Below are 19,644 nucleotides of genomic sequence, written 5' to 3'. Positions count from 1 at the left end.
CACGGTGAATATCAACTAAACCGCATAAAATGCGGCTAAATAGCCGATGTTAATATGATTGTAATTTCACGGATAAAAATAGTACATGAACGATTTTTTTTATGTTGTCGGTCAAGATAACGGATAACAAAAAAAGTCTAGCGCCACCTGCCGCCCTGACACCAACTCACACACATCTTCATTCACAGTCTTGTAAATCGATGTTTCTTTTCTTGGACATTTTGACGTTAGCTTGTCGATGTCTCAGTTTTATTCGCTGGGAAAATCAATAAGCAGCTTGAGGTCACTCTGCTGCTCTCTAGTGGCGAGAAGCCATAATGTTGGCTGGTAACAATCGGAATGCATTATGGGAGATGTAGTTTGTAGTCAATTCGTGCTGAAAACCTATTTTAAGTCAATCATGGACCTATAAAACGCTGGGGGGGGGGGCCACATAAAATGACATGGCGGGCCACATGTGGCCCGCGGGCCTTGAGTTTGACACATGTGCTCTACACCATTGTGTGGTTTTCTCTACACAATGAGAGGAATTTGTACAGGCATGCCTGTACAAACTGTTCATGTGTTCACAAATCCACAACTTCCTACAGCAACAGTACATGTAAATTTGCAGAACCACAAACAAAAGACATTAGATCCATTATCATATAGTACCTTTTAATTATTTACAAGTCAGTCAGACTTTCTTTTATTTCCATTATTTGCATTCTGATTTTCAGATGCCTCCTAAACTATATACCTACTTCACATAAAAAAATAAATATATTTCAGAAAAAAAATAACGTCTCCCATGATGACTAAAGACATCTACAGAGTAAAAAGACTACATTAGAGTGCTATTTCAGTAAAGTGATACCTTCAGCTGGCTGATTAGTCAGTGATTTTCATTTTGACCTATTGACCCTGGATATTTGGATATTTGGAACTTGTTTATCCCATTTAGAGTTGTGGAGTGAGTATGGACAGGTAGTTAACAGGAGAGGCAATCACACATCCTCGTAAATTAAATTGACCAGTTAACCAAACATATTGACTATGTATTTACGTTTTTAGAGGAGATTGAATTACTTTGAAAAAAAAAAACCAATGCACATGTTGAACATGCAAACTCAACAATTAATAAAGAATTTCATATTCATTACTCAAGGCAAATCCTTCAAAGATTAAGGTGCTTTAGATTTATGTAAGGTGTTTAGTCTCTATTGAGACAACTGATAACTAGACTAGGTTAGTATTGATGCATCTGGGCAACAGTGGTGGTAGTTTATTCTGAAACTGGTGGGTTGCCGGTTTGAATCCCGCTCCGTCTTTCACAGTCATTGTGTCCTTAGGGAATACACTTCACCTGCTTTACTTGCTGGTGGTGGTCAGACCCACCCAGTGCATGGCAGCCTGACTGCCATGCACTGGCAGTGAGGCCATGCACTGGCCTCACTGCCAGTGCATGGCCTCACTGCCAGTGCAGTGAGGCTACTATGTTGCAGCTATAGCTACAACATAGTAGCTTACCACCATCAGTGCGTGAGTGACTGAATGTAGCGTGAAGTGCTTTATCTAGTCTTGATAAAGTGCTTTAAAAGTACAAGCCATTTACCATCTGAGGAGTTTAGATTCTGGTAGAAGTTTTTAGATTTTTTTTTTTATTGCAGCTATTTGTACAGGTAGTTCTCATTGAGGTATGTGGTCTCAATTTTTAACAGTGACTTGTTTCAATCACAGTATCACCACCCTTTGTAAAGCCTGATTGTTTTGTTTTGGGCCAACTCATGTATGAGTGCATACTCATGTTTTCCAGGATGTGGTCCAGTTTTAAAGTTCTTCCTTTTTAGTGTTTCAAAGTAATGGCTCCAGTTTCCGTCGTTGTCTGCTCCATAACCAAACACGCTGACCTAGGGACACATTAAGGAAGCTTGTTAGTTCAACAAAGAAACTGTCTGAAACAACTTTACTTATCATCTCCACTTTAATCCACATGACAAAAAATATGCATCTACAATAATATAAAACATCTATCCCTTTTGTTTCACATCGTAGATTCCAACGTTTTTTTTCACCTCTGAACATCCTGTAGGACATTGGCTCTGCGACAAGTTAAGGTCCAAAAATGGGTTAAGTCTCACCATAATTTCATTTCTGTTCTTCTTTTAGCCATTAATTTGCTAATTTGGGAGCATGTTTTGGTCACATGACCCATATGTTGTGTTCTAGCGAAGGAAAAGTGATAACCACAATTTCACAGTATTCTATCCTGCACTTTAACTCCTCAGTCCACTGAAGTTGTCCAATAGTGGGAAAACAGGCCCTAAACATTGTGCATGATGGGTCAAATTGTTGCCAAAGAACTTAAAATTAGTTTCACTGGATCAGACACATGTTTTCCAAGCCATTCATATGTTAACAGGCAATGTTGGAATGGCCCTGTACATGCGCCAGTTGTAGAGCCCAAGTAGCGGGTAATGTGAAAGATATTTACCATCAAAGACAGAAAAACTGTGGTAACATAAGTCCACACAGTGACCAATTACAAACTATGAGAACGTTCTTGTTCTTGGTACCTAAATAGCAATTGCTAAGTGTAATGGTAATGCATAGAACTTTAGCTGTCTAGCACAGTGTTTCTCAACCTTTTTTGGCCCAGCGCCCCCCTAGCCTTTATCCAGGTCCCTCACCGCCCCCCACCAAAGAATTTGCAGGCTACTTTGCACTGACTATTATTTTATCATTGATATTACTATCACTATTGTAGATGTTTTGATTTTTATGCTTGTTTCTGTATTTATCATCAAAAATTATTTCCCAGAGAACAAAAAAACCATGGAAATAGAAATTATTTTCACAGGTGTCTAAGAAAAATGCAACAAACATTCAAGTTCAAATTTGTAGGTATAACAGCAGCCAGTCAGAGTGGAAAAATATTCTTATTCTTTGCCATTTTCTAGTTGTTAAATATTACACAAATGAGCAGATAAAAGATGTACAGCAATGCCCGTTTAAACTTTGATCTATTTGCAAAACGACTGAGCTCTGCAACATTAAATCATGGATAGAACTGTAACTACATTAATCATAGCTCTTCTTCTCTTCAGTGTTTCTGGTGGTGCAGCTCTGTGCTGCCTTCAGGAGAATGGGACATCAGAGCATCATCCATAAAACTTCACCCACATGACATTTATTGTGCAAACCAGAGCTTTCAGTGGAAAAACAAAAGTTCCAGGTCCTTTTAATGCCATACAAATATGAGACAGAAACATGGATTATATCTTTATATTGACCTGTCTATTGATTTCTAGATTAATAGTTTTACTGGACAGAAATTACAAAGAATAAAGACATAAACCTTTTAAAACAACAGAAACAATTTCTGCATTCTGATTATTGAAATTTAAAAGTTCTGTGTTGTTCTATCACCCCCGTTTCATACTGGACCACTTACAGCACCGGTGTTAACGCTATACAATGAACGCTCTCTATCGTGGTATCACCCATGGAGGGATTTCTTTATTTCTTTATTTAAATGGGTTCATTTTTCAGAGGGATACACAGTGAGGGCGTCGTGATTTTAGATACCAGTAGCAGGAGAACGGAGCTGCGCCAAGAAGCTAACAGAAGCTAACAAACACTGAATAGTAGAAGAGCTGCCATCGATACAGTTGCAGCCAAGCATGATTTAATGTTACACAATACAGTTTTACCAAGTTGCTCAAAGTCTAAACTGGCATTGTTGTGCATTTAAGGTCTAAAGTTTACCTTCGACCAAACGCCCCCCAGAGGAATCCCAGCGCCCCCCCTTTGTAAAAATGTCCGCCAGCGCCCCCTGCTGGCGGACCCTTCTCAACGTGGGCGGTACAAGGACTCATTTACTGATTGTTTTCTTTCTGCCAGCACCCTGCAGTTTTACTCAGTTTGTCAGTTGTGTTTAACAGGTCTCTGATCTTCCCCAAGATGGCTTAAAATTTGGAATGGAACAAATAAGTTCTCCAGACGGTAGGCTTTGTATAAATGAGTTGAAATCAAATGAATATATTCTCCTACTGAGATTGATGTCACATTTCTTGCCAATGGTGATCCACAGTTTACAGTCGAAAACAGAAGGAACTTCATAATCAATTTAAGGAAATGAGCTGAGTGTACTCACCTCATCACAAATGTGAAGTGCAAGGATCAAAGCCATAAAGCCGGTGGATGGATAATCTCCCTTTTTTTTCAGCCAAATCTCATGAACATATCTCATAAAGGCTGGATTGACCACCATCACCTTTAACGAGTTAGTAAGATTCAAAATTAATTATGATCAGATTAATAATAATAATAATAATAATAATAATAATAATAATAATAAGAATAAGAATAAGAATAGTCCATTACATTAGATACCACTCACCAAATTTTTGTTGGCTTTTATTTTGGATTTTATTGGTGCATATGATCTGTTAAATCAAACGACAGAAATTACAACTGATTCATCTCTTTAAAATGGTAAAAAGACTAGTAAACATTAAATAAAACATAAAAGATGCAAACGAGAAGTGGAACTCATCGATTTAGAGTCAGTACTGGGCAAAGTGAAAACATATTAAAGTATGTGTTCAGCAGGGTGAATGGTGAAGTTAGTAAAGCAAAAAATTATAACCAACAAAAAATAGTTTTGCAAGACTCACTGGAGGGATTATTATGTTGAATTAAATCCTGAGTCCAAAGAAGGGTTTGGCTCCGTAAAGGGTTTACCAAAAACACCGCCAACATTTCCAACTCAAACAAATTCAAAACAAGCATTGCTCCCTTAATAAACACATTGTAATAGAAAAACCATTGATGAGGTAAAATACACAAAATGTCATAGGCAATGTCAATAGTGCTAGTTTAACCAAATAGACTATGCCATGGTAAATTATTGATAGACATTTAACTTGATTTAATTTGAATTAAATCAGTTTTCCATCAGCCTTAAATCTCAATTTTGTACATCACATCAAGTGTGACACTTCACATGCTTTACAGCAGGTGCAATACAATTCTGTGAAAGCATATTGAGAATATTTAAAAAACCAACAGAATAGAGTCGTAAAAATTGCTGTTTACAACATAAAACTGACAAAAAATGTCTTTTGATCCTCGCTTCAAGTGGTAAGAAACATCAAACGTTTGTCTCTGCCGGCACTTCCCTCTTAAGTGGCTACGTGGCTAATGTTAAGGTAGCTAAATTAAAGCTAGATTGATATTTGAAGTCTTCACAAACCTGTTTGTCTTATTAATAAAAAAGCCTGTCATGTTCTCTTGGCTGCTAGTTCTGTAGAACGAGTCTTTGTACCTGACTCATTGGACAAGAATCTTCTGTCTCTCTGCAGTGTCAACACACAACAGAAGAGCTTAAACACAGCATACTTCAAACCTTCGACTTGCTCATAAGAGTTGCACAGCCAAAGGCATTTCTGCATGGAGATTGTAAGTTCTTCCTGTCTGGCTTCCAGCCAAGATGCAAAAAACATCACTGTTAAGCACTTTCTCTGAATTGCCCTCAGGTGTGTATGAAAAACCAAGGTATTTTTTTATTGTTTAATCTACAGTTAATGTTTAGATAGGCCTGCTAAATACAGCAACATTATGCTTGTCACATCAGATTATAGGTACTTAAAGTAGCATAAATTGATTCAGTCAAGTAACAAGGAAATAATTTACACTCAGAGGCAATGGATGATGGAGGAATTTACCAAAAAACAAACCAGGCTGTAATAACTTCAGCTTGTAGCAATACTTTTTGTAGAATTTTAAAGCATTTTAACAAAACTGTGATATTGATAATGATGAAGTAGGAGTAGGGAGTTAGTCATTTTTGTATTATACAACACATTTTTCAAGATGAGGGCCTGCAGGAGTACAATTATTACTAAAATAACTAATGAAAATATACCGTGGCATTCTTGCCTGGGTCCCTTCTCCCCTGTGTATTCATTAGCAAAAGGAGAGTTTAGTAAAAGTTGCATGTTCACTATATGTTAGTCAAGGAAAAGATGTAATAGCCTACTTAAATTAAAGAGTGGATTTGATTATTGCAGCTATGGAAAGGGGAAAAAAAACAATTGTGATGGATTGGAAAGAAAGTGTGTTCTGATTTTTGGTTGCCATACAACCAATTGTGCAGTCACCATGCAGACTCACAGGGGGATAGCACATGTAGTGACATGTACTCTACAGTATGGACCACTACCTAAGATATACTGTAAAATGAATATCATTCCGTCTGTTGCACAGCAGGTCTTTATAGCAGAACATCCTATTAAAAACTGAACATGGTACATCTGTCTCCGGCATGCTTTCCACTGAGGAAGTGGAGCCTGGGGACTGTGGGTCGCTCTGTCTGATCTCTGGTTCTGAGGTTACCAAGGTGACTAAAAAAAAACTCCTCGGTGGTAAGGCCCTCTGAGGGTGGATGAGATTTGCCCAGAGTTCCTTAAAGTTCTGGATGTTGTGGGGGGCTTTCTGGCTTACACAACTCAAATATTGAGTGAACATCGGGGGTAGTTCCCCTGGATTTGCATACCAGTAGGCCCACTATTCAAAAAAAGGAACTGCAGAGTGAGTTCCAACTACAGGGGGATCAAACTCTGAAACCTCCCTGGGAAGGTCTGGGGTTCTGGAGATGAGGGTCCATTGGACAGGTTTCCAGTCCATCTCAGTGCTGAACCACACCAGAGTTCACTTTAACTGAACTCAGATCTAGGTTTTTAGGTGAACCAGAGTTTGCGTTTTTGCACATTCACAACACCCAAACAAACAGGACTTTCCAGGCAAACAAGCGAGAGCTCAATTAAAGCGGACTAAACAGCGCTGGTGTGAATGAACCTTAAAAAAAAAAAAAAGGACCTACGTTGTCAACAGTAAAAGCCAATTTGTGGATGGATACTGTCAGACTGTTAACATAAAAAATTATCCATCTTTTCATTGTCTAGACCAGTGGTTCTTAACCTGGGTTCGATCGAACCCCAGGGGTTCAATGAGTCGGTCTCAGGGGTTCGGCGGAGCCTCTGCCGCGGAGGTAAAGACACACTTGTGTAAAATCGTGATGACGTGCCGCTTTGCCATCACTTGCTGCAGAGGATCACGTTACATTGCTTAGCCAATCAGCGCTGTGGAGGAGCCCTGATTGAAGGAGTTCCACTCTCAGCATGGATTTGAACTTGTGTCTTTAATTACTTCAGCAAAGCTCACAGTTTTTACCAAATTCTGTAGCTTTCGGTGAACTTCTAAATCTGCTCCTTCGTCGCATCTTTTCGGGGTTGGTACTGCCTCTAGTGGGGTGGAGGTGGTAACACAACTAATATAATTACATTACTAAATCGGAATACCGCAAAGTCTTTATTATTTATTATAAATTTTTCAGTCTCTTAAGAATGTAGAGCTAATTAAATTATCTAAAGACCTTAAAGTGGTTCCATTTTCCTCGATGGCCAACCTGTTGAAACTGTGGCAAATTTTAAATACCTTGGGTCGTTCCTGGACAGTCAGCTCAACTTTGCTGAAAACACTGACTATATTTTGAAGAACTGTTCTCAGAGACTCTACCTTTTAAGAAGACTTAGAGATCTTGGGGTGACCCAACTAGACTCTAGTTGGGTCACCCCTATGTCTTGAATTTGGGGGGGAAAAACACATATTTTATTTATCACTACAGAAGGGTTCAGTGAATGCGCATATGAAACTGGTGGGTTCGGTACCTCAAAAAAGGTTAAGAACCACTGCTCTAGACCCTCTTGTACATGCAGAACCACAGGAGCTGGTGACCAACTCCAGCAGCTACTGGGCAAGAGGCTGGGTACCCTGGACAGAGGGGCAGTCTATCACAGGTTATACATAAAAAGACTGAACCAATTAAGATGTGCGAGGGAAGGGACTAAACTTTAAGAATTTTTTACATTTCATATTTAGTTTAATCAAATAAAAATCTTAGTCACTAATTTTAATGTTTCAATAATACCTCTGGAGACTTCTTCTTGTAAATGTAATTTTTTTTAACAGTCTTTATTGGAGGTAATAGAAACGAAACAAGTATAAAGTGTGTCTTGATTACATTACAATGAGCAACTCTTTGGAGGACAAAACACCAAAGATTCCTCAAACTATTGTGGAATCTTCATTCCACAAATGAACATGACTCACCTTCCATAAAATCCTGTTGTAAAGGCCTGGATGACCCACTTGAGGTCGTTTATCTTGAAGGGAAACAGCACAAGATGAGTGGAGTTATCTAAATCCATGGCACTCTCTGGATACATGACGCGATGAGTCGTTTTGGTCCCGACGTCGCTTTCATAGTTTTTGATGGGAGCAGTGTTCATTCTAAATGGGATGGAGGGACAGTTTTTATAAACACTTCACTCACGTGACAGACTAAATGCAGGATAATTCCTTTTACTGAAGATCTTACCTCATAACAACATCTTGGTAGTCTATCAGCGATCCATAATGTGATCCTTTCAAATTGGCCGAATTTCCCACAACAGCACAAGTCCTGCAGCTGTCAGAACTGGGCTCTCCATAATCGACAACAGGTGGGAAGAGCTTGAACAGCTTGTGCACTGTTGATTTATAATAATTGAAGTCCCTTTGTTCGTGCTGCAAGCGCTGTTGACCAGAACAAACAGCATGCTGTCAGACTGGTTTTCAAATCAAGGAAAAGAGGTTTGCATTATTTTCCCTAACCTTCCACCATCTGAAAGCATCCGCAGAGACGTTGGTGTTTGCAGTCAGGAACGGCTCCACGGAATGGTTCAGGCGATGAAGAGCCAACAGGTTGTCTTCAGACAAACACTTCTCGCAAGCACACGGGTTTTGATCTTGTAGCCGGAGCCAGTTGGTGAGATCAGACTTTAGAAACACGATGACGGCGGTCAGAGCCAGCAGCAAAACCAGCAGCTTCACTTTAGATGCCCTGGACTGGTGATTGTTATGATGGGAAGTAATTTCAGCATGGGAAGAGCGTCAAAGCAGGAATTACTTCTGACGTAAAATAAAAGCCTTCAGTTGGTGTTCAACAAGTCATTGTTTTATTTGATCTCAACACTTTTAATTCCTTCTAGCAGCAGGATAGGAGATAGTAATGATTAGGAGAGGCAGAATTACGCATCATATTTTTATATAAATGAATGCAGATATTTTGTGTAATTTTTGGTTCATGTCTTACCTGTGTGTGTACATTTGTCATAGCTGCCATAATTTTCTACGAATCTTCAAAATGCGTCCACTGGCGGGCGGGAATTTGACTTCCACGAAACAGGTTTCATGCGAAGATATTGGTAAGGCTGTTTATTATTTTAGCGAAGGGAGTCTGTCTAATCCCTGAAGTGGAGAGAGAGAGGAGTGGTTTGCTAATTATGTAGATACCCAAGAGAAAAGAGAGAGCTAGAGAGAGAGAGAGAGAGAGAGAGAGAGAACAGAAGGGAAGGTGAACACATTCTTAGCAAAGGCTTTTTTCTTTGAACTTTTTTTTTTTAATGCAAATTGGAATATTATTAAATGCTATAAAATTAATTATGGCATACTGAATGGGTTGCTTTTTCATCTGAATTCCCTGGTCATAGCTGCTCTAGAAAAGTCAATTATGTAGATGGCACTCAATTAGTGGGGGAAATGTTGCATATTAATATATCAACCTGCAGACACATTCTGTTGGCTATATGCAGGGCCGTCGCTAGCCATTTGTGGTGTTTCCCGTCCAAAATAAGCGCATTTCTTGTTTTTTGGTTGTGGAAATTAAGGCTCACGATGACAAAATATGATTAAAATGAGGGGGAAAACAAAGTACAATAAACTAAATGTAACTAGGACTCAAACTAAAAATTCCTATAAAGAGTAAGCTTATTAGAATCAAAACGTGTATGATAGAGATTTTTTGGTATTATCATTTTGTTGTTACTTTAGTTCATATTCAGTCTAATGTTAGTCAGTTTAAAGTGTTCTCTTCTTTAAACTGTATGTGTGAACTGACCTGGAGGTCACAGCTGCCTGTTATCTTCATGTGAAACAGTTTGACCGAGATTTGAACCGGGCTCAGATCGTAGGCCAGATGTTAAATTGTTTTACGACCTTTGCTGTGTTTGGGTACGATGTTTTACGACCTCTGCTGTTTCCTCTGCTGTCTATCTTGCCTATCCTCCCTCTTTGAAGTTTGATAATAAAAGACAAGCTCTACCCAAAGATCTTCAGAACACTCTGTGAACGGCTCGGAGGAACAGTTGACAGAGTTTTTCTCCTTCTGCAGAAGTTTGGCTAAAAACTCATATACGTTGTCTGTGGTTCTCTTTTTCCATGTAGGTTTCAGAAAATACCTAACAGTGTACACACGTAGCCAAGTCTTTATAAAAACAAATATCTCCACCAGATTGTTTAAATATATATCGTACACATGGAATCGTTTTCAGAAAAGGTTTCATCTACATGAACCCGCACAAATCTGCCCCTTAGTGTTGTTTTAAACTTTCCAAACCTATAGGGGGCAGTGTAGCACAAAGCTAAACCCTACGCCCACCAATCAGATTGCTTCAAAACAACTACGGCTTAAAAATTAAACATGACACGAACAGGTTAATTTGCAGGTTGAACTACTTTTGAATAGCATATTAGGATATAAAGTTACTAAAACACAAAACTATGTCGATTGGGAATCACGTCAAATTATCCATGACACAATTCATAATGTGTCATGGATATAATGACCCATTATTTGTCACAGACTGCAATGTGTGGGGCCCTAAATCTCCGTATCCAGTCAGAGCCAATCATGTTGACAATGTCCAAGCAACATTTTTTTTTAAATGATACCTATTAGATGTTCACTGTTACTTTCCTAGTTCCAGTAAAGGTACATTAAATGACAAATTACATTTTACAAAGGATGTGTACTACCACACTACTGCCAGAGGGGAAAAAATTAAGTAAAGTAATTCCCTGAAATGGTGTGAGGGGTGTGGATGTGTCGTTTTACACTAACCAAACAGAAAATGTCGTCACCTTTACATACAAACTATTGACTCAGGGTAGTAATTTGTCAGTAGTACAACCTTTATTGCATATGAACTATATTGTTAATATTGTAGAATGGCATGGACTTAATATTTTACAGTGGCATGCTTAGTGTGTAAGCGGAAATTCAAGATTTGTTTAACACACGGAAGTCCAGAAAATGTTGTAAAAATATGAATCAGCTGGTGAAGTGTGGCGTTTACAGTATAGATGAAGGAGTGGTGCTTTCAGAGGCAAGCCCTTCATAGGAAAACACACATAATGGAGAGTCATGATGATGTCACATCCTGGATTAGCCGCTTAGCTAATAAAGAGAATGTGCTGAGAAGTGTTGAGAGAGCAGTCACAGATGTGCCCCTTTAGGCTGAAGTTGATCTTTGTGGAAGCTTTTGTCTGACGGATGATAAAATTATCCATGAATTAACAACAAATTATTGTTTTTCAGTGTTGTCTCTTATGACAAAGTGTTTTGATCTCTTGGATAACACATATTTCTGTTACGATAAAAAGAGGGAACAAATCTGCCACAAATGCTTAACATTTTTCTCTAATATGTACCAATATCTTGGATCATGTCAAAGAGATGGAAATGATGTTTCGCAATAAATAAAAATAAATCATGAACCCAGTCTTTTTTCTTAAACATTGTTTTTATTTAACTTTGTTCTTCAACATTTCGGCTTTCAGTGATTAAGAAGTGCTTTTTCTGTTCACCTTGTTATTTGTCATTTACATTTTGATCTTTCCATGATTCTTTGGCACATTCATAAAAGTAGAAAAAAATTCTGCCTAGTTCTGAGATCAAACGTAAATATGTATGTGCAACTCAAGTGCGTGTAACAGTTGGGTGGCTGTCATGATGCATGATCTAAATTCTGGGTAACAAAATTGCTCACAAAATGTAATAAGTCACAGTTCACAAGGTGACAGCGAGGTGTCAGAGGATTGATGTCTACAAAACAGACCTGATCAGGTCTGTTTCAGGAGAAGAATTCACACCCCAGGGTAAAGTTTCACTACTTTTTCAAAATTCAGCTTTTGTAGTATGTCATATTCCTGTTTTCCAGGATGTTGTCCTGTTTTGAAGTTTTTGTTTTTTAGTGTTTCAAAGTAATGGCTCCATCGTCCTTTGCGGTCTGCCCCATATCCAAATAAACTAATCTGGAAAAAAAAAAAAAAAAACCCTCAGTAAATATTTTAGAAACAATAACTTTCCAATGTGTTTTTTATCTTTGCTTAGAGTGCAAGTTATTTTCTATGCTCTAATTTGCCTCATCTTAAGCAAAGAGATGGACTTCATAAACATAACACAGCCACATTCAATTTGCAGTACTTATCTAGAAGCCCATCGCATAGGATCATGCTATTCAAAAATAACAGATTATTACACAAAGTATAAAAAGATAAATATTTACCTCATCACAAATGTGAAATGCAAGAACCACAGTCATAAAACCAGTGGAAGGATAACTTCCTTTGTTTTTTAGCCAATTTTGATGGACGTCCTTCATAAAAGCTGGATTGATCACAATCACCTGGTACAAAGAAGAAGGTTTTGAATTAATGGGACTAACAACTTTGCAAGCAAATAGGAGTTGAATTGATTCATTACATTACCTACCAAATCTTTGTTGGCTTGAATTCTGGATTTTATTGGTGCATAGGATCTGTTAAAGGCAGCATAAAATGTATACCATTATTAAGCTGAGACGGACAATAGTATTTGGAAAATTTATTACTAATCAGCTAATATACTGATGAGAAATCTAAGACCAAACTGGACTGTCACAAACATGTGATAGAAAAATAAACAACAACCTGCTTCTAATGATCAAAAATAAAAGGGGATTTGGTTAAAAGATGACAAACAAGTACAGTACACCATTTTCTGAAGGCTAATTTCAAAACTGCTCATTTTTGGTCTTTACGGTCAACAAAGGACCTGGTGTATGTTAAAGTCCTGAAAAGGATGTTGCCTCTAACTTTGGAGCCACCAGGTATATCTGTAGTCCCCAAAGATTTGTCATTTAAAAATTGCCAAAGTATATGCCGTCAGGACTTGAATGCTTAAATAAAAAAGAAAAAAAGAAAAAAAAAAGTTGAACAAAAATAGGTACATATTGGCTAACTTATTGGCAGGATGATAATATTGGTCAACTTCTTGTCCAAAAATGTATGAGCAAAACAGACGCATACAACTTACTTTCCATGAAATCCTGTTGTAAAGGCGCTGATGAGCCACTCAAGATCGAGTATCTTAAATGGAATCAGCACAAGATGAGTACTGTTGTCCAAGTCAACTGCACTCTCCGGATACATGACATGATGCGTTGTTTTGGTGCCAACATCTTCTTCAAAGCCTTTGATTGGGGCAAAGTTCATTCTGATTACAAAAGAGAGGTGTATTCATTAAAGATAATTACAGATTTTTATCAAGTTGTAAATTAAAAATGACCTAATGTACTGTATATTTACCTTATAATTACGTCTTTGGAATCTATAAGAGGTCCGTACTTTGAACCTTTCAGATTAAGAGAATTTCCCACCACCGCACAAGTCGAGCACACGTTAAACTTCGGTTTTCCAAGATCGGGAATGGGTGGGAATATCTCAAAAAGCTTATTCATCGTTTCTTCAAAATAACTGAAGTTGCCTTGTTCCTTCTGTATATGCTGTAACATAGAAACAAAGTGAAAAGACATCTCTTGACCATTTAAATCCATGGCTAACACATGAGGTCCCCTTCCATGTAAACACTTGCCTTAAACCATTTGAAAGCATCCTCTGAGAGTTTGGTCTTGGCAGACAAAAATGGCGTGACAGAACTGTTCTGATGATGACGACACAAGCCAGTACCCACAGAAAAATCCAGGTTTTGCTGACTTTTATCAGCATGATCATGCTGACTACCGCTCTGACCATCGCGAGGACCGTCGTGCTGACCATCACGCTGACTATCACGCTGACTATCACGCTGACCGTCGTGCTGACCATCACGCTGACTGTCGTGCTGTCCGTCATGTTGACCGTCAAGCTGACCGTCATGCTGACCGTCATGCTGACTTTGATCTTGAAACCAGCGCCATTCGCAGTTAATAGACTTTAAAAACACACCGATGATTGTCACAAAGAGCAGGAACGTCAACAGTTTTAAATGAAAACTCCATCTGGCAGTGGGATTCTTATCATTGGAAAAGAGTTTCAGTCTGTGGAGAGTGTGTGATGGAACATACATTAGCATATAATGAGAAAAAGCTAAAAATTTACTGACATTATTGTACATTTATAAAATAAAAAAAGCTAAAAATACAACACTCTAATCAGTACAGTTTATGTCTTACCTGGTAAAAGAATACATTCTTCTTAGTTCCAAATACATTCCATACACATACAAATATACCCTAAAAGTGTGAGAGGGTGTGAAAAAAACAGCTTTCATTAAAAAGAGTTCATGTCAGAAAAAAAAAGTTGTCAAAATATCAAAGGTGAAAAGAGGTTAAAAAGCCTTGGACTGCTACGTCAGATCAGTTACGTCTGTTGAATCAAGCTAACTTCACAGCAGCAGAATCTTCCAACAGCCCAGGCCCATGGAGATACTGGAGAAGACGTGACAGAAAACAAAAGCCAGGGTGTCGCAGAGGGCTAACAGCTACGCTAAAAGCTAACCCTTTCAATTTGTCGCTTTCCTCCATCTTGCTTGCTAATGTATGATCCCTTGAAAGCAAACTGGACTACCTGAAGCTGGATTTAATCACCAAAAGGGAAACAAGAAACTGCTGCATTCTCATTTTCTGTGAGACATGGCTAAACTCATCAGTACCTCATAATGCCATCAGCCTGGAGGGGCTAACAACTTTTAGAGCTGACAGCTGACAACATTCCAGCAAGGCTGATCAAAGAATGTGCAGACCTGCTAGCCTATGCGCTCAAGGACGTCTTCAATATGTCACCGTACCAGACCATTGTCCCCTCATGTTTTAAGTTAGCTATTATTATTCCAGTGCCCAAGAAACCAACCATCATGCGTCTTAATGACTTTAGACCTGTTGCATTAACATCTATCATCATGAAGTGCTCCGAGAGGGTGGTTAAGGATCACATAATCTATACTGCCTCCATCATTTGACCCATTCCAGCTTGCATACAAACCTAACCGCTCCACTGCTCTTCATCTGAGCCTGATACACCTGGATACAGATGCTATTTTTGGACTTCAGCTCAGCATTTAATACAATCATTTCCCAAGATCTGGTATGCAAACTGGTCTGTCTGGGCCTCAAAACTCCACTGTGCAACTTGGCTGCTGGACTTCCTCACTGACAGAACTCAGTCTGTCCGTGTGGGTAATAACACCTCCAATGTCATTTCTTTAAACACTGGTTCCCACCATGGCTGTGTCCTGAGCCCCCTGCTGTTTACCCTGATGACCCACGACTGTCGTCCCAGGTTTAACACCAACCACATCATGAAATATCCAGACGACACAACAATTGTGGGACTAATTCAGGACAACAATGAAGTGAACTGCAGAAAAGAGGTGCAACATCTTGTAGACTGGTGCAGAATAAAGAACCTGTTCCTGAACGTTGACAAGACAAAAGAGATTATTGTCGACTTCAGAAGGTCTCGACCGAACCACTCACCACTCCTCATTAACAACTGAGCAGTGGAGATCGTCAGCAGTACTAAGTTCCAGTCAACAACATTTTGACATGGCTATTTAATGTCAATTTCAACAATACTGAAACATTCTGGTAATATTAACAACTAATAAAATAAAACGTAACTTAGTTGTACAACTTCTTAGGGCTGAAACGATTCCTTGAGTAATTCGTGTACCTCGATTATTAAAATTCCTCGACGAAAATTTACCTGCCTCGAAGGTTTGTTAATTTATGTTTTATTAGTTAGCGCACAGTTTTCCAGCAGGAACATTATTTGCGTTGCGCGTATCTCTGACTTCCGCCTCTGAGTTGTTGACTAAAGCCAAGTGTTAGCGGCATGACATCCAATCTTCAAGTTTGGCTCGTGGGGATTTTATTGATTGATGATAGTACCTGGGTTTTCATCGTTTTTGGGGGACCAACAAGCATCCTTAAAATGATGGGAGCGATGCCTGGAGCACGGCAGCCTTTCTCTTCCCTCAGCTGCTGGTTCAAAGCGCACGGCGGGAAGAGCGTTGAGGAGTATTTATACAGGTGAGCGGATAGACTGAACACGGCGGGCGGCTGAGTAGTTAATGCCTACAGTGTAAGTGTAGCTTTACGGACGAACCGCACAATAAATTTAATGTCATCCCGGTCTCAACAAACGGGTGGCGGAGCGCATCGTGGCGGTACATGGCTGGTAGATGAATTTGAGTGTGTGACGAACGAAGTTGCCGTAAATATTCCGTATTGCTCCCCCCGTTCCTACGTTCGCTCCTGGTCTAACCAGTCGTGTCCCTCCCACATTAGGTTTGTTCGTTCGTCTTTCCCACTCGGACTTAACGTTTGTCTGTCCCCTGGTCTATTTCCTCCCCTTCACCCCCATCTTTCGTTCGTTCGATCGCCTCTACCCCCCATAGACATAATATAAGAGTAGACCCCGCATTGGCTGCTCCAGAGCGGGAAATACGGCGGCCATCTTGGAGCGGTCGTCCCTCCTACTTGGCTCAACCAAAACAACAGAAGATGCCTCAGCACAGGGATATTGTCATTCGGATCGATGGATTATTGATGTGAGGGCTCCACAGACAACATTTCACAAGTAAGATGGACATATTATTGTGTATATATTGTCATTATTAATAACAGTAATATTACTTTACTATTTTTATGTCCACCGGCGGTCTGCACAGTGGCCCAGTTGGTAGAGCTGTTGCCTTGCAGCAAGAAGGTTCTGGGTTCGATTCCCGGCCCCGGTCTTTCTGCATGGAGTTTGCATGTTCTCCCTGTGCATGCGTGGGTTTTCTCCGGGTACTCCGGTTTCTTCCCACAGTCCAAAAACATGACTGTCAGGTTAATTGGTCTGTCTAAATTGTCCCTAGGTGTGAGTGTGTGTGTACATGGTTGTGTGTCCTGTGTGTCTCTGTGTTGCCCTGCGACAGACTGGCGACCTGTCCAGGGTGTACCCCGCCTCTCGCCCGGCACGCCAGCTGGAGATAGGCACCAGCAACCCTCCCGACCCCACTGAGGGACAAGGGTGAAAGAAAATGGATGGATGGATGTCCACCGGCGAGATATCAGCTAATATTAGCTACAGTGCTTGGTGTAATGCGGGTTCAGCCCCGCTATGAAGGCTAACTGAGATTCTGTAAATCTAAAAAAATTAGATTTGACTTAGATTATCTGACACAAGAGCCTACATTAGAAATGAAACAATGTAACATACATTATAAAACTTATATTATGTGTTATAACATTCACCAGGAAAGTTTACACAGGTGGTAAAGACTATTATTTATATGTAATTCTTTCACTCTGTCAAAAGTAAGATAGCTTCCAAATCTCCCGTTTTTGTTTTGAAGTTTTCTAAAGACACGATGTGAGGAAGAAGAGGGAGATATCTTTAAAGAGAGACAGATTCACTGCAGCGCGGTTGAATCTCACATCAGATTTTGGACTCAATCTCAGCTGCTGAATCTCTCTGAAGCTAGAACTCGTCGGCTGAAAAACATACATATATCTATATATATGTATGGATGTGTATTCACACAGACATACATGTATCCAATATATATTATTCAGTATTAATCATTATTTATTTGTGTCATTATTAATCATTATTTATTTGTGTTTGTATAGTTATATAAATATGTATTGATATTACTAAATAATTTATTAAATAAATTATGAACGGCTGTGTGCTTTGTAATATGCTCATCATACATCAATATCAGAATATTCCATTCCTATTCTATTGTTATAGCCACTAAGCATATTTAAATATGCTGTACTATGTATTAAAAACATACTTAAATAATACAATTGTTTATAAATGTAGCTTTGATAGATGTTTGAATATGGTTTCCAGTAACAAAAAAGCGTGTTATGATCGATTAAATGCGCTGATACGTCATTGTGTCTGCTAAACATATAAGGCTGAGTGGAGCGGTGGACCGCTCCAAAATGACCGCCCTAAATCTCGTCAGCTACAATAGGCAAGAGTGGTCCATGAGGCGTCTATCCTTATATTACGTCTATGTCTACCCCCCCACCACCACCCCAAACCCCCCAACTCCAGGTGTCATTTCCCGTATTCTCAAACCCAAAGCTTGACAGGTTTGGGGCAAGGTGAGAGTTTATCTATTAAACTCACTGAAGATGAATACATAAACCAAAAACTGGAGTATAGACATTTTTATATAATTTCAGATCTCTGTAAAGCTTTTCTTCTGGTTAAAGTGAGCTATTATTGTTACAAGTTAATTTTCTAAACTACATAAACTTAGTGGTTAGGGATGCTCAAATATGAAAAATTGGACTGACATCCGATAGTACCGCTGGTGTTACGCCAGATTTGCCAATATTTATAGATTTTTTAACCGATTACGCGATTAATCGTAAGAATAATTGATAGATTACTCGATTACTAAAATATTAGTTTACAACAGCCCTACAACTTCTACTGAGCAACAAACTAATACTTGAAGTGAGAGTAAAGGTAACCAAAAGAGATTTCTGAGACCTTCAGAATGAAAACCGCATACTCGGAGGTGTAGTAAGACATTTTACAACTAAGAGTAGTCACTTTACTACATTTTTGTAGTAAAGTGAATGTATATGAAGTTTCCAAAAACCTTTAAATGTTACCACAGAACCTACAGCAGGCTCTGCTACTTTGACACAAGAGTAGCTGCCTCGACAATTAAAAGCAGACGGCACAAATGCTCCACCATTTTCAACATCCATCAACACAATGACGTCTTACCTCGCTGTTTAAAACGTTTACTGGACGAGAGCAGCCATAATAAAATGGCTAAAGTTAGATAAGCTTTCTATATTATTATTTCCATGTGAATTTCTTTTTATAATTATTTACACTCTGATAACGTATGTGTACGTATTCTCACCGCTAGTAAAATAAACTATATTCCCAATGTGACAGCCTGCTAGATCTTCACTGAACAAGTGTACATATTTCCGACACGTGGTCTCAGGAAGTATAGACTCTCTACTAGAAGCTTCTCTGTAAATCGAGGTGGACAGCAGTGAAATGCCTTACCGCCCGCATCTGTTCCGTTAGTCCAATCACATATTTTTTGTCTGAGCGTTTTCTGCCGCAGGTTGGAGTTGAACTTTATGAGACGCCATGCATAGTTGTTTGGGTTTTTCTTTGTAGATTGTCATAGACATAATATGAGTAAACCCCGCATTGGTTGCTCCGGCGCAGGAAATACGGCGGCCATCTTGGAACGGTATACCCTCCTACTTTGTTCAATCAAAACAGCAGAAGATGCCACAGCACTGAGGGATATTGTTGTTCGGATCGATGGACTATTGATGTGAGGGCTCCACAGACAATATTTCAGAAGTAAGATGGACATATTATTGTGTATATTTTGTGATTAGAATATTACTTTACTGTATTTATGTCCACCAGCGAGATACCAGCTAATATTAGCCACAGTGCTTGGTGTAATACGGG

The 19,644-nt window shown here is 39.1% G+C and overlaps 2 protein-coding genes across 3 annotated transcripts; both read right to left on the bottom strand.

The window, feature by feature from the left end:
* Positions 1-640: 640 nt before the first annotated feature.
* Positions 641-11,546, bottom strand: LOC103472015 (CMP-N-acetylneuraminate-beta-galactosamide-alpha-2,3-sialyltransferase 1-like). Its single transcript, XM_008421356.3, has 7 exons — positions 9,179-11,546; positions 8,698-8,931; positions 8,423-8,619; positions 8,155-8,334; positions 4,382-4,427; positions 4,136-4,255; positions 641-1,889 (listed from the first exon to the last, which is right to left on the bottom strand). The coding sequence occupies exons 1-7, from the start codon at positions 9,206-9,208 to the stop codon at positions 1,722-1,724; spliced, it is 975 nt and encodes a 324-aa protein (XP_008419578.2). The 5' UTR covers positions 9,209-11,546; the 3' UTR covers positions 641-1,721.
* A 99-nt stretch (positions 11,547-11,645) lies between these two features.
* LOC103472013 (CMP-N-acetylneuraminate-beta-galactosamide-alpha-2,3-sialyltransferase 1-like) lies at positions 11,646-19,381 on the bottom strand. 2 transcript variants are annotated; one of them, XM_081612641.1, is made up of 8 exons: positions 19,222-19,381; positions 14,358-14,417; positions 13,778-14,222; positions 13,492-13,688; positions 13,220-13,399; positions 12,638-12,683; positions 12,432-12,551; positions 11,646-12,177 (listed from the first exon to the last, which is right to left on the bottom strand). In XM_081612641.1, exons 2-8 carry the CDS (start codon positions 14,393-14,395, stop codon positions 12,010-12,012), a joined length of 1,194 nt encoding a protein of 397 aa, XP_081468767.1. In that variant the 5' UTR covers positions 14,396-14,417; positions 19,222-19,381; the 3' UTR covers positions 11,646-12,009. The 2 variants fall into 2 exon arrangements, with proteins under 2 accessions (XP_081468767.1, XP_081468768.1); XM_081612642.1 differs by lacking the exon at positions 19,222-19,381 and adding an exon at positions 18,928-19,196.
* Positions 19,382-19,644: the final 263 nt, after the last annotated feature.

The sequence above is a fragment of the Poecilia reticulata genome, chromosome 11 (genome assembly GCF_904066995.2).
Source record: "Poecilia reticulata chromosome 11, P_reticulata-male-v2, whole genome shotgun sequence".
Lineage (NCBI taxonomy): Eukaryota > Metazoa > Chordata > Actinopteri > Cyprinodontiformes > Poeciliidae > Poecilia > Poecilia reticulata.
The sequence above is the reverse complement of the archived record's forward strand: the minus strand, read 5'-3'. Positions and strand labels throughout refer to the sequence as shown.